The sequence below is a fragment of the Cynocephalus volans genome, chromosome 1 (genome assembly GCF_027409185.1).
Source record: "Cynocephalus volans isolate mCynVol1 chromosome 1, mCynVol1.pri, whole genome shotgun sequence".
NCBI lineage: Eukaryota > Metazoa > Chordata > Mammalia > Dermoptera > Cynocephalidae > Cynocephalus > Cynocephalus volans.
In genome coordinates, this window is record NC_084460.1 from 186,133,130 (window position 1) to 186,148,538 (window position 15,409).

Sequence of the window (15,409 nt, forward strand, 5' to 3'; positions counted from 1 at the left end):
ATTCTTAATTTCGCCATTTCCTAATTCCTTCTATAAAAGTTCACGTGTAAGACACATTTACAATAAGGAAAAACAATAAAACTAAATATGAACCATTTCAGATACCAGTGCATTAAATAATAATGCCATTATAACCAGAAATTCAGTCTTGGTTAGGAAATTTTGCTTCTTACCTTTAGGTTGCGAGATTTTAGAAATGTACTTTTTCTTCTCCTTCTCCTTTTCTTTTACCACATGATGCTCTAAATAATTTTTTTTAACAGCTATTTCTGAAGATTCAGAGGGAAAGTCTTCTGAATAATCATAGTGAGAACTTAAACTTCTGCAGGAGCACTGAGATTTGCTATAATCAACACTCTTTTCGGAGGTGTTACTGTTCCTTGAAAAATCACCTGTGCCTGGGCTTCTCTTGCATTCTGCAGACTTCCTATTGTTTTCTAATTCCACACTGGGGAAATGTTCATCTATACTTGTTTTTGTTGTATCAGCCAAAGACATAGTAAACAACCTAATAACAGAAAAGCATTTTTGAATTTATAGCTATTGACATTAAAATGAACCTATGCTTTATTATATTTTCTTTAACTATAAATGGATAATTATGAATGTAAAAAAACCCAAATTATTTTGAAGTATTTTCTGGAAGAATTTCAGTTTGGTTTTTATATTATTTCTATATATATAGGACCCCCGAGACCAGACTTTGGTGAAATGATACTCACAGATAATATGAGATAAAGTTCATATAAGATAACAACGATGACAATAATTTATGAATTAGTGAACTAAATTCTTATTTTTAAGGGCTGGTTATTTGTTGGGATTTATTGCCTTGATTAGAACTGAAAAAAATGACAGTACTTGGCAGGTTAGGATGGCTGGTATAAAATGGAACAGTTGCGAAATTCAGACTATTTATGGAGATACATATTTTCATTCACTAATGATGAGATCACATACTTTTGAGATTGATAATATAGAGTAGAATATAATGAATTAATTTACTAGTTTTCTAGAGCTAATATTTGTTCTAAAATCAAGAGTAATAGTGGGATCCAGTGATGTAAGTTTGATCTACTAATTATAAGGTTCTTTATGTTTTAATTCAGGAAATTTGTTTTCCCTTCTATGCTTTATATAGACTATTATAACATGAATGCGATTTCCATGATTATATTCTACACGATAACAGAAGAAGCCATTCAGAAAAAACATGCTGAGTTTCATGGGAAAATCATCCAGCCATTGGAACCTTTTTGAAGAAAATCTACCAAATGGAAAATTTACGTTTCTTTAATAAAAAAACTTGACCCTATTTTCAGCTACACTAAAAACAAACTTTTATAATTAATTGATTTAGAAACATCAAAACTAAGTTTTTGTCTAATTATTATAGATTTAACTATTTGATGCAAAAAATCAAAATCTTATTTGGTAACTAAACAATAGTAAAGTAGACAAAGAAAAATGTTTAAAAGCTAAAAATGAAAATGAAATTTGATGGTGTAATACTGATTTCTAATCAGGGGAATATGATAGCACATAGTTGAAAGTCCTTGTAACCAAAGGCCATGACTGAAAAACTAATTCAATTACAACCTACATGGAGTCATACTTCTTTCATTTAGGGTGGGTTTGATTCAAATTAAGTACAACTTAAAGTAATTTAAACCCAGTAGTTCTTCATTTGTATATCAAGAAAGTTTTAGTTCAGTGAATTATTCCCCAGCAACTCTCACAAGTTGCTTCAGGGTTCCACATAGCTAAAGTAACTCTCCAGCTCTTTGTTCCTAAAATCTTAACACTCAGTGAAAAAAATCATATTTTACTTCTACTTTATTTTGAGATTATTTCGTGGCATTGGCCTAGGCAGTGCCTATTAAACCACTGATTGAGCTAAATAATCTGTGTGAACGACAAGGCTAGATGACAACATCCTTCCTATTTGTTTCACACAAACTCTCCATACATGCCACATCAGGTCTGCAACACCAGATGCAGCTTCTTGTCTTGATCTCAGGACTGCCTTCTGGAGAGGCTGACAGCCCACAGTTAAACACACACTCCCTAAGAATCCAAAGGTTTAATACAAAAAGAACAATAAGTCCAGCTCCAAGATAGCTCAAGACAGCTAACAAATAGCTCTTTGCATGGCCCTTATCCTTGATAATTTAGAAATAGTAGATTTCAATTGCCACAAACTTTTGACACTTTCGATAAATCCTCTTAATTGTCTAAAATGAGAATTTAAAATGGAAGGAATAGGAAGTCAAATACAAGAAGGAACCCAAATATATACTCTCAATAAAGTTAGCTAAGAAGCAGATGGTTCTGTATTTCTTTATAATGCTACTGCATTAAGGCACAATAATGGCTTAGAATCTCTTACAGCAGCCTACCTCAACAGCAGATTGAAACAAACAAATTTATCTTCTAGGATCTTTAAAAGGATTATTTCTTAAATCTAATTCTCAATTCTCCAGTTTTAACAAGAAAGCAAATGAGAAATTAGCTGGCATCTGATCCTTCCCAAAAGGAATTTAATATCATTCTTTCTACAGGGAAGTGTCTCCCTCCCCCAATCAGTTTCTGGTTTTTGCTGCATCTGCTTAACTCACTAGCCTTCTCCTCTTCTGATCAAACACATGAGGCATATCATAATCCCCCTACTACAAGAAATCTTAACCCAAATATTCTTATTAATATTAGCATTATATATAATATTTAACTAGTGCTTTTACTCTGCACAAACTGCTTTCACATCACCTAATGCTAGCTGCACAGAAGGAACAGGTAAGACAGGTTAAAGGTTAGGTGGTTTTCCATGTTTGCCAGTGCCAGGAGCAGTGTTTTTTTCATTAGGCATCACAACTGCAAACACTGGTGGGAACATTACACAATCTGGACAAACAAAATTTCTCTTTGTAGCCAGGTTCTGCTATGCAGCAGTGGGAAGAACCTTCATTTGTGAACTTTGCATCTGGATTAAGAAGAATCCCAGATGTCAGTGAAGGACACTCTGAAAGACTAAAACTGCTCTGCTTCGCCTGTCCTTGTCCCTAGGAGCTGTCCCCCCTCTTGCTCATGACCTCAGTTCCCAACTGCCTCCTCATCCATTTTCATAAGTCCAAATTGCCCAAAGAATAGTTGTGAAACCACATGAAGAATTTGGTTTTTGGCCAGTTGTTCCTGACAGAAGCTAGACTTTGGCTGACCTCTTCTCCTAAAGCCTTTAAAAATTCCCTCCTTTATCCCCCCTTAGAACACTCCTTCAAGAAGTCTTCTCACGCCAGCATTTTTGGATAAGGCTTAAAATGGTTTTCATGTTACATTCACAAACTGTCCAACAGTTTCAATAGTGGAAGAGAATGTGATGGAAGGTTATAGAAAACTTGAAGGCAGACAAGACTTGGGTTTGAACCTAGGTCTATCTGTCACTTACATAATCTATCTGCTCTTGGCCATCTGTAAAATGTAAATAACAACATTGATTTCATAGGAACATTATAGGCGGAAATGAGATTGTGTTTGTGAAAAATACCTATCATATAGTGGCATTCAACAAATACTAATTTCCCCTCTTGGAAGAGTAATCCTGGGACAAACACAAGGACTGTCAAGGGCACTGCTGGTGTCTTCATGTGCGAGTTGCAACCAAGAGTCAGTTTCCCTATAAAATATTTTACCAGGAACAACTTTTTGAATTATCCCATTAGACTGAAAACTCCTGAAGGTAGACGCCATGACTTCTCCCTAACCTCAGGCCTAGCATACTGCTGCTACACAACCAATATTTTTCAATGCTCGAATAATGACCACCACCACCACCACCACCATCTATTTTATGATAAGCAAAGAGGTAGGAGCTTTATATGTATTAGTTTACTTAATCCTGGTGACAGTCCAGTGAAACAGGTATTATTAACTCTGCTTTACACATGAGGAATCTAAGGCTCAGAAAGGTTAAATAACCTGTCCAAAGTCACAAAACTATTGAGTGGGAGAACTGATTTTTGAACCCAAGTCTGTCTGCCTTTAAAGTTCCTTTCACTGCATCGCACTGCTTGACCCAAAAGAGATATAATTCACCCAATCCATTTATCACTGCAACCTTAAAATGTTAAATTATGTCAACACCTGTGAAAGCCTATGGGAGTTACTTGCTATTCGGCTTTTCATTGTTTTATCTCTAGAGTCCAAAATCTCAGACAATACTGAAAATAATCACTTATCCCTTAGTCGCTCAGGTTAATCAATATAACTTGCTCTGAATATGACATAATAGGAACAGTGAGAGGATGAAGATAGGAAGTTAGGGTGGAATGCTGTTTTCTTCCATTCCTAGATTAGAATACTGAGGTCTGAGGATGTGACTGTATCCCACTTAACAATTGTCTTTTTTAAAAAAAGATTCCCTCTGAATTAGATGCTCACCGAAGGCTAAAATGAGCTCTGATTGCCCCATGTTTGATAAAGTAGAGAATTAGCCACCCTAGTCTTCTAGTTTAATAAAAATTGATATAACACAGAAAAAAAAAAGACAGAAATCAAATAGAAATCCATTAGAGCCAGATACGAATTAATAAACAAGTCTTTATAAACAACCTCACTCCTAAAATAATTCTACCAGATTAAAGTGTACTCTAATGGAAGGCTTTATAGATATAGCTTACAAGACAGGTGGTGGATTTGAAGGCATTGTTGCCCTCCCCATGTGGATTTGCAAGTCATAAGCCTCTGCTGATGACTGAACTGTCCCATTAAGTACTGTCTCCTATGGGTCTCTGTATTTTGCAGGATCTTTATAGGTAGGAATCAGTAATTGTAGCTCCTTTAAAATGCTTGCAAAATTGCATACGACTAAAAATTCCCAATGAGAAGATACCTTATTAGCAAAGTTATCCACAGTCTTTCCTCAATAATTCATCTTACCTAACGCTACAGTTTAATTTCCTAAGGATGGGCCAAAATGTGGTCTTACTATAAAGACAATTTTTTTTTTTTGTGGGATGGGTGGGTAGATAATTCTTTATTGCCACCAATTTTCTAGTGAATGTATTGTCAGCTTGCTTTCATCAAATTTCTAAAACATGGTATGAGGCAGTTATCTACTATTGATCACTATTATAGCCTAATCTGTCTCATGGAAAAAAACTACAGTAGTTTCCCCTTACCTGCGGGGGATTCATTCCAAGACTCCCAGTGGATGCCTGAAACCACAGGTAATACACAGTCCGATGTCAAAGGGTACATCAAAAAGTTTGTGGAAAAAGAAAATTAAAAGAGAATATGAACTTTTCCATGAACTTTATGAAGTACTCTCATATATGATATTTTTTCCTATATATAAATACCTATGATAAAGTTTAATCTATAAATTAGGCACAGTAAGAGATTAACAATAATAACTAATAATAAAATAGAATTACAACAATATACTGTAATAAAAGCTATATGAATGTGGTCTCTCTCTCAAATTTTTAAATCACTGAGTAATATCAACTGCATGTATAAACCACAATTTGTTTATCTATTCACCTGTTGACAGACATTTCAGCTATTTCCAGTTTTAGGCTATTACAAATAAAATTTCTATGAACATTCACACACAAATTTTATATATGGGTATACAATTTCTTTTCTCTGGTGCAAATACCTAGGAGTGGAATGACTGGATGATATGGAAGTAAGGTGAATCTTGGGGAAGAGGAGGAAGAGAGAGGACTTCAAGGGAGAGAGGGAATAGATAAGAGGGAGAGAAAAGAGTGAGTTAGGAAGTAAGGGAAGTCATTTGGGGTACCTGCTGAAGGCCAAGGGAATGCCCACCTGAAAAAACCTTCCTCTACCAGGCTGAGGCAGTGGACATATCCACTATACAATACAAGGAGAAACCACATGCTAAACCAGACAAACAGTGCTTTATATTACCAAACCAGTTCCACTTCTGAATCTTTCCTTAAGACCCTCTTGGAGCTCCTCTGGACTCAGTCTGTACTGAGACTGAGTTTAGGAAAGGCTGGTCAGGCACTATCTGGAAGGCTAGAAGGCCTCCTAGCTGGTTATCAAGAGTTTTAAAATTAAACTGAGGCATGTTGAAAATCTTAAAGAGTTTATTCGAACAAACATCAGTTAATGAATTGGGCAGCACCCAACCATGGTTTGTGGTTTGGGGCTCTGCTGGAGGGACTTGAAGAAAAGGCTTTTATAAGGTGAATGAAGAAGCAGAACAAAGAAAATGACTGGTTACAGTTATGCAGTTGCCTTATTTGGACTATTCAGGTGGAAAGTTCCTAGTGATATAGTTAGAGGTTAGTTGGCAGTTTATAATTCGTTAAACTTAAGTTTCATTTCCCTGTAGTTAGTCATTTACAAGAAATGCCCTTGAATTTGGTTTCAGTTTGCTTGCATAGGTAGCCAAGGCATTAGCCACTTTAGCCCTAATGGCCTCCTATTTAATTATTTTAACAAGAAGTAGAAGTAGCACTGTTGCTGTTGACTGCTGAATGGTGAAGATCACCTAACAGCAGACATCCACTCAGCTGGAGAAATAACAGTGATTCCTCCTGCATATAGTCACTTCTCTCTTCCTAAAGAGTACTGGAGCACTCCCATGCCTCCAGCGATAAAGAAGGGAATTACGACTTAAGGTCACACTGGATTTATCTTTCTGAGGCTGCCTTTGGAATGCGCGCTGGGTATGGCAGGCAGCTTCTAATATGGCCCAATGATCCCCACTTCCTGGTGGGGTAGTGGAAGTAGAGGACGTATGGCCCAATGATCCCCACTTCCTGGTACTCATGCCTTTGTGTAATCCCTTGCCCTTAAATGTGATTAAGATGATACCCTCAAGATTAGGTAACTAAATAACTTAATCTCCACCTATTTTTCTTTGACTTATGCACACTGATGGATGCCAACTGCCATGTTGTAAAATGAATGATGGAGAGGCATGCACGGCAAGAAAGAGGCCTCCAGTCAACAGCCAGTAGGACCTGAGTCCCTCCATCCAACAGCTTGTGGGAAATGAAGTCCTACCAACAGCCATGTGAGTGAGCGCGGAAACTTGAATCTTTCCCCAGATGAGTCTTGAGAGAAGTGCAGCAGCAACTGACACCTTGATTGCAGCCTTAAGAGACATCCAGAGCCGGGACCCCACTGTGCCTCTGACCCACAGGATAATAAATGATGTTGCTGTTTTCCAAGCCAATAATTGTTCATTTGAAAACTGGAGAGAGACTTATAGGGCAGAAAACTTCTGTGTGAATCTGCCATAGGAGGTTACAAAGTCAATAGTGATCTTGCAGAAAAATGGAAGAACGAGGATTTTATTATAAACAAGTAACCTAGTTCATTTAGGTTAATAGATGCTTTCTAGAATGTTTATATACTTAATTTTGAAAAAAATCTCTATATAATACCATATTTTCTCTATCTCTAATATTAATTTTAATAAAATTATGATCTTTTCAAGTAGTTTTTTTGGAGTGGTGGCCAGCCACACTTGTTTTAAGCTGTTAAGTTTTCAGGTAATTTTTTATACAAGCATAGATAATAAACACAGATGTACACGTATTTTATCAGTTCTGTTTACAAAAGAATTACTTGAACTTAACATCAATCATACCCACCAAAGAGACAAGACTTTCTCAGAATTCTGGAATTCCCAGGACCCTAGAACTGTCCTAAAATTTCTACCTGTTTGAGCTGAATCTGGGTCTGTTTGGGTTCACCTGGCACTGCAAGAGTTCCATTCTTTTCCATGAAACTGAGTCTATCAACAATGTAAACCAAAGTAAAACCAAGTTTTGTGATTTTTGGTTATTACTACAGTCAATGAGATGTGCCCTGAACACCTACATCAAGTGGCTCTCTGGAATATTCAGTCTGTTAAAAATGAGTTTTCTCACTAACCTGTTCAAAATTTATTGATGACTAGTATCAGACCTATAACTTCATTTTAAGTTGATGAAACTGTTTTAGAGTGTCTCTGTATTAATATAAATAGGCTACACTTCACTAATGTTATCAATTAAAAAAGTATGCAAACTCCACATATATGGATTTCCGATTATGTGGTGCATTACTGAAAAGTCTAGGTCTTAGGCCAACCACCTAATGTTATTCTTAATTAATGAACTAATTAATTAATAAATATGCTCAGTCAAAGAATGTTTACTTAGTGTCTGCCAGGCACTGGGGTCATGAAGAAGGCAACTTCTGCCTTCAAGAATCTTAAAATAAGCAAAATTAGTAATTCCGTAATTAATATCTACTATAGTTAGCACACTAGTTTTTGTTGTATCAAATTTATGGTAGTACATAGTTCCAATTAATTTTGGCAGCATTTATATTTTGAACAGTGTTTATAGTATAACAGTGCCTATTTTATTGCATGTAAGCAAAATTTTATTACGTCTCTATCATTATAGGGTTTATAGTTGTTTCTTTGCTGTTATGACTCAGGAACACAACCCACTATTATAATCTGTTCTAATGAAAAAATCTGATCTTCTTGGAATGCACCACAGTGAAAGGCTGCTTATAAGAACAGCAACCTTGTATACTGTGTTCATTTAATTATAGAGTTAGAAATAAGAATGTTTAAGATCAAGCTGTACATCTGAATCATTCTGAATACTATGCTCGTTTGTCTTCATCCTGCTTTTGCAACAAGGCAGACAAAAAATAAACATAAAATGTTTTAAGGTGAATCACTGCGTACCTGCTGTTCTTTATCAAACTCCCCTAAGATGTCTGAAGATAAACTGTGTGTTCTGAGTGGAGGGTTCTTCACACTGAAGTATTTATAAGGTTTCCAGGGTAGTACTTTTTGACATGTTTTGGTCTCTTTTTAAAGAAAGAATATATTTCAAAAACCTATAATGATATTACAAAAGGAAAATGTTACAATCTCACAAAGAAACACATTTATATAAGAATAAAAGTTTTGAAACTGTGTTAACTTAATTTTTATATATATTCATTTGCCGTACGGATTGCTATATATTTCACACACTAAGGCTTTTCCTCTAGCAAACTGAACCATTTATTGGCAGTTGATTGGGAAATTCTTGATTATAATGACCAAAAAGTCAGGCTGAAATAAGACTTGAAAGAGCCATACAGAGCAGTGCCTTTCAAAATTTTTTAGGCACAACACAAAAGGTCCTGTGGCTCACCTGTCTGTTCTTTCTTTCCCGTGTGAAGTCGAACATAAATAATTAAAGTCTTTAAATTATGTGTTACTTGCTTATAAACAACAAAAATAACAAAAGAGAGACCCTCTTGGTACCACTAGTGGGTACTGGATCTTATTTTAGAAGCTCTGGTATTGATTGATTTACTACTGTATACTGAAATTTATTCTTCTGGCTCAAGAATCAACCTCATGAATTAACAGATTCTTGGCTATTCTTACAATCAGAAAATCCTAATTCTTAAAGGTAAATATTCTGTAGGTTAGTGAGGTTATAATTAATTCATACAGAGACAATTTTATGGTTTAGTGTAAATGGTTACAACTGTATTTCCCAACCAAATTATTCTGTGAGTAGGTAACTGTATTCTTAACCAGTCCCACCTAGTGGGAAACAATAGCTTGACAGGCAAGTTTTTCCTTTTCTTATCTATCCTCAACACTTTCTATTCCCTTTCCCATTTTATTTTTCTCATTAGCATATATCATTTTCTAATAATACATACCTTACTAGTTGCGCAACTTCCCCACTAAATTGTATGCTTCACAATGGCATGCATTTTTGACAATTTTGTCTACTGCTGTGTCCCTAGTACCTAGGAGAGTTTCTGGCAATAGTAAGTGTTCAATAAATACTGATCAAATAAGCCAATATTCAGGGTTACTCTGTGCTTCCTTAATTCTTGTCTCCATATCCATTACTTCTGGTAAAACTTCTCACTACTGCTAACCCAACTCAAAATGTTCTAAACGACTCCTTTTGCAGTATGATAAATACACATCTTAAACTAAAAACTAGCCTTATGTTTAACAGTAAAACATTAATTTACACTGCTGTAAGGATTAAAATAAGGATGCTTACTGTGACTGTTAATTAATATTGTTTTCGAGGTACTGACCAATAAAATTAGACATGAGAGAGAAGTGAGAGGTATAAATATTGGAAAAGAGGCAAATTATTTATTATGTGCAGATAACAAGACTGTATATTTAGAAAATTGCATTAAACTCTATGAAATAAAGAATTCAATGAAACTATAGGTTATCAAACGGATATAAAAATAATTTTTCTATAAGGAAACTAAAATGACTTAGAAAATAGATAAAAACATCCCACTTATTATATTAGACCTGAAATTTAAAACAGCTATTATAGGTCTAATATAAATAATATGAAGAAATCTTTAAAATTATTGAAAGAAATAAAATAAAATTTATGTAAGTAAAAAGACATATTTTGTTCTTATAAGGACAAAGATTATAAAGATGTAACTTAATCTACATAATTAGAGCATTCCCAATGAAATGCCAAGAGTAATATTCTTGAAATGTGACAAAACAATAAATTCACATGGAGAAATAAATATGGGAGAATACAAAGGAATTTGAAAAAGAATAATGAAAAGGGATTACCTATATCAGATATTGACATATAAGCTACAATCATTAATATAGCCTGATACTAGTACCTGGACAGAGCAATATAATGAAATAAAGAGTTCAGAAACAGAAACAAATACATATGGAAACCTACTATAAGATAAAGGTGGAGAAAGTGGACTAGGCAATAAATGATGGGAAAACAACAGGCTAGAATTTATCTGGAAATTAAAAGCGGATTCTTATTGCATCCCTTACACTAAAATAATTAGATGGATTAAAAATGGAAAAATATTAAAAAAAAAAAAATCGTAGAAGAAAACATGGAGTGTGGCAAGACATAAAGCCCAGAATCATAAGGGAAACTTTTGACAAAAATGACTGCATAAAAATCTAAAACTTCTGTATGACAACAACAAAATTATAAAGTTACAAGGTATATTCCAAACTGAGAAATCTATTTTCAATACATATGACAATAGGCTAATTAATTTACAAAGAACTCTTAAAACAACCCATTAGTAAAACAGGCAACCTAGAAATGCCTAAAAAGATGTTCAAGCTTACTCATAAAGAAATGCAAATTAAAACAATTAAATTCCATATTTCGACTATGAGAATGGCAAAAATGAATCAGATGAAACATATTACTGTTATTGTATCTGTGACTAACAATAACCGATACTGCATAGTTTAAAAAATAAAAGAGTGAAGCGTATCTCGGTGTATGTGGATATGTACCATATATGTAAAGATCTCCAAGACACGTTCATTTTCCAGTCAATGTCGTACGTTGCTCATTGCCTTCCATAATGAAAGGAGTTAAAATCCAATTTTTAAGATTTAAGACTTTGATTTGGTACTGTGATAGGCTGAATAATGGCCCCCCAAGGATGTCCATGTCCTAAATCCCAGAACCTGTGTTACCATATACTATAGCAAAAGGGACTTTGCAGATGTGATCAATTTTAGGGCCTTGAGGTATGAAGTTTATCTTGAATTATCCCAAATTATCCATGTGGGCCTAATGTAATCACATAGGCCCTTCTAAGAGGGACACAGGAAAAGGCCACGTGATGATGGAAGCGGAGTCAGAGAGTGAAGATACTATGCTATGGCTTTGAAGATGGAAGAAGGGATCACAGGACAGGCTTTTCTAGAAGTTAGAAAAGGTAACAAAATGGATTCTCCCTTGGAGCCTCCAGAAGGAACCAACCCTGCTAACATCTTGATTTTACCCCCATAAGATTCATTCATTTCAGACTTGTGACCTCCAGAACTGTAAGAGAATACATTTGTTTTGTTTTAAGCCACTGAGTTTGTGGTAATTTGTTATAGCAGCGATAGGTAACTAACACAGGTACTCTGAAACACATCATGAATTAAAATGAGACTAAGAGCAGGCTATTAAAATGTAAATGAAATGAACTATTATAAATTCCAAGAAGTCAAAGCAGAAGGTGAGTTCAAATGCTTTGGAGGGCTAGCTGGTTAGCTCAGTTGGTTAAGAGCGCAGCCTTTTAACACCAAGGTTGTGGGTTCGGATCCCAAACCAGCCAGCTGCCTCTACCTGACCCCCACCCAAAAAAAAAAAAACCTTTGGAGAAGTATCTTAATGCTTCTAGAAATTGTCTTGCTTTACCTCCTCTGGACTATCTAGAAAAATGATGATCAACCCTGGGGAGCTGGTGGGATTGTTTGCTTTGGAAAAACGAGCTAGAGAAAACAGCAGAGTTTTTCATAAGCACTGGAAAGGGAGAGTTTTTACAAAAGCAAGGAGGCTGGCCATTGTGTAGAGGCAATGGTGGAGGCATGCCCGAAGACTGAGGAAGCAGGGTGGAGAAGGGAAATGTTGGTAAGGGGGAGTGGAAAAAAGGTGTCACGTAGCTGGCAAGGTTAGGAAATTAATGGAGCAAATAAGTTAACTGAAGAAATAAGCAAATATGTTTAGAATCATGGGAGCCAACTTTCTTACTGCCTGAAACGGTTTTACTTACATGGAAAGAGGGAAGGTTGGAACGAACCCTGAGCTGTTGGACTAGAATTGGAAATACTGAGTTAAGAAATGTGTATATGTGTACACTTCATATATATACGTATACTTCATATACATACACCCACACGGAGATATAGTTTGTAGATCATATAAGCCTATAAGTGTACATATGTATCCACAAAATTTGCATATGTATATGTGTGTTTATATGTGTGTATTTTTCCCCTTAACTCTGCTCTCTGAGAGGGCCTGTACACCATTCTCCACTACAAGGAATCAGGGCTCCTTGGAGAAATGGATGATTCCAAGCCCGGGGCAGGGAAACTACAAGATAAGGCTGGTACATGTCAAAAGGAACTTCCACTGGTCAAATCTAGGACAAGTTGAGCATCAAAATAAATGAGGATACAGGATTACAATCCATTGAACAGAATAGGAATCCATGAGTCCATACTGATATAAATGAATAAATAAGTAAATGAGGGAGGAAAAGAAAAGCTCTTTCTTATGATATAACAACTAATAAATGTAATATACAAGAATGGTGGAAATAATCACTATCTGATAACTGTCAAAGAGGTAGTCAAAACAGGTGGGTGCTGAGAGACTGAGTGAGACAAGGCCTGGAAATGTCTCATTAGTGGACTTTGTTTTAGCATAGAAATGAGGATGGGAGCCAGACGAGAGCGGGATAAGGGATGAGAGACAAGGATGCACTGAATATGACAATTCTTTAATCAGTTTGCCTTTTGAAGGGGATGAGGGATTAGACAACTGGAAACTGAGGTGGGAATATGGGGTCAAGGGAGATTTTTTTTTTTCTTTCTTTTGTGATGGGAGACTTGAACATGTTTAAAAGCCATGGGAAAGAACCAGTTGAGATGGAATAGGTGATTATACAGGAGAGAGAAAGATGATTGACATGTAGGGGTTGTGACCAACAGGAAGGGATGGGATCCAAAGCATGGGGAAGGAGTGGCCTTGGCTAGGAGGAAGGAAGATGAGATGGGTACAGATGTAGGGAAGGCTTGCAGTTTTGATAGCTGGAGATTGAGAGGATTCCCATCTGAGACCTTTAAGTTTTTCTGTAAAGTGATAGCACAAGGGGGAGGTGGGAGATCAAATCTTAGTGAAGTGGAGGTTTATGACCTGCAACCTCCTAAAGACCCTCGGCCAACTGCAGCAATCCTAATCTGTTACTTCAGTCAACTAGTGTTTTACCTGATAGAAAAAAATGGGGGCTGGGAGTTCACAAGATAGGCAAAGGTACAGGTGTGCAGGGACCATTAGCTCCTTGAGGGCAGGGACCCATCATACTGATCCACGTCACTCCTGGACTGACTAGGGTATCAGCATCCAGGTACTTACTATTAAAATGGTCAGCATAGAGATGATCATTTGTCTCTATCTCAATCTGCTTCTTTTGGTGCTTCTCTGAAAAATAAAAAAAGAGAATAGAGAACAGAGCTTAAATTCCTTCACAACTCCTTTTTCTCATTTGGAAGAAGGCTCTGAATATTTTTGTTCTTGTGTACAGTCGATTTTATAGCTCTTGCCATAGTTCTATTCCAGGGACACTGTCACATTTATACTTAACTAAGAAAGCTAAGGGGTATTTTTCAATTTTTAGCTTGTTAACAGTACAAGTGCTCTTATGTAGTCTTGTCTATCTGGTTTAAAAGTTGCAATTCTCAAAACGTACTCAAAATATTGTACCTTCATCTATGGAAAGTATAAAATTCAGATAATCCTTCTTTTTCACTTATTCATATAAGAGAAATGGAAAATAGCATAAGACTGTCTCAAGTGGGGGTAAGGGTATTAGCAGGGAAACCACTTAGGAGGCTAGTGAAACAACGCAGGAAACATAATGGTGGCATGAATCAATGTGGCGACATTGTGGCTGGGAAAAATGATACAATTTTGAATCTATTCTGGGTACATTTTGAAGGATGTGCTGACAGACCGAATATGGGGAATGAGAAAACCCGAAGTCAAGGAGGACACCAAAGCTTGGGCAACTGGAAGAATGTTTACAGTAATGGGGATAGGTTAAGAGTGCGAGAGGAGCAGGTTTGGGGTATTATCTGGAGCCCAGTCTAGGACGTGCTGCGTTTGAGATGCCATAGCCACCTAAGTACAGATGTGGCAGGCAGCTGAGTACGCGGGTCTGACATTCATGGGAGGAGTCATGGCTGGCGATACACATTTGGGGTTCATTGACATTTAGATGGGCTTTGAGTCCATGAGACCGGATGAGTTTATCTAGGGAGCAAATGCAGAGAGAAAAAAGGTCACGTTCAGCCCTGAAACACGCCTGAAAAAAGTTAACTGCTGGCATAACTGTGGCAACGAAATGTTAAAGCACTAAGGGGAAACCGCGGACAAAATGCCCCAAGGCTGAGCGGGTGGGGGACAAATACAAAGACTCCATCTCCAAAGATTTAGATTCCCCTGGGCTGGAAATGGGTAAATGACGGCGCTCAGAAGGAAAAACCAAACCAAAGCAAAACAGTAAGTAGACAGATGCAAAACCGAAGGTGTAAGATTCAGATACAAAAGAAAAATATTAGCGAAGGCATCAGGTGGGGGCAGAGAGGGGAACTCTGGCTGCCCGTGGGCTATCCGAGGCCCGGCCTTGCCCTGCCCAGTGCCCCGAGAGGCCCAGGCCACGGCCGCCGCCGGGTGGACCTGCGGGGTGTGCTGCCGGGCGCTCCGCGGCCCTTTCTGAGCAGGGAGGCTGCCGCTCACCAGGCCGCGCCTTGCGGGAGGAGGCGGCGGGGGCCCGGGCTCCGTTCCCCGGCGAGGTGAGACCGAGGCAGCGAAGACTGCGTGGT

At 37.0% G+C, this 15,409-nt stretch overlaps 1 protein-coding gene across 1 annotated transcript in view; it reads right to left on the minus strand.

Moving 5' to 3' along the window:
- LCA5L (lebercilin LCA5 like) overlaps nt 1-13,976 on the minus strand; it is a 52,153-nt gene extending 38,177 nt beyond the window's left edge. The window contains exons 1-5 of the mRNA XM_063082926.1: nt 13,941-13,976; nt 8,723-8,877; nt 7,036-7,265; nt 5,175-5,210; nt 174-508 (exon numbers count right to left, since the gene is read on the minus strand). Coding sequence (XP_062938996.1) covers nt 174-498 — 325 coding nt within the window. The 5' untranslated portion in view covers nt 499-508; nt 5,175-5,210; nt 7,036-7,265; nt 8,723-8,877; nt 13,941-13,976. The remainder of the gene's footprint in view (nt 1-173; nt 509-5,174; nt 5,211-7,035; nt 7,266-8,722; nt 8,878-13,940) is intronic.
- Nucleotides 13,977-15,409: the final 1,433 nt, after the last annotated feature.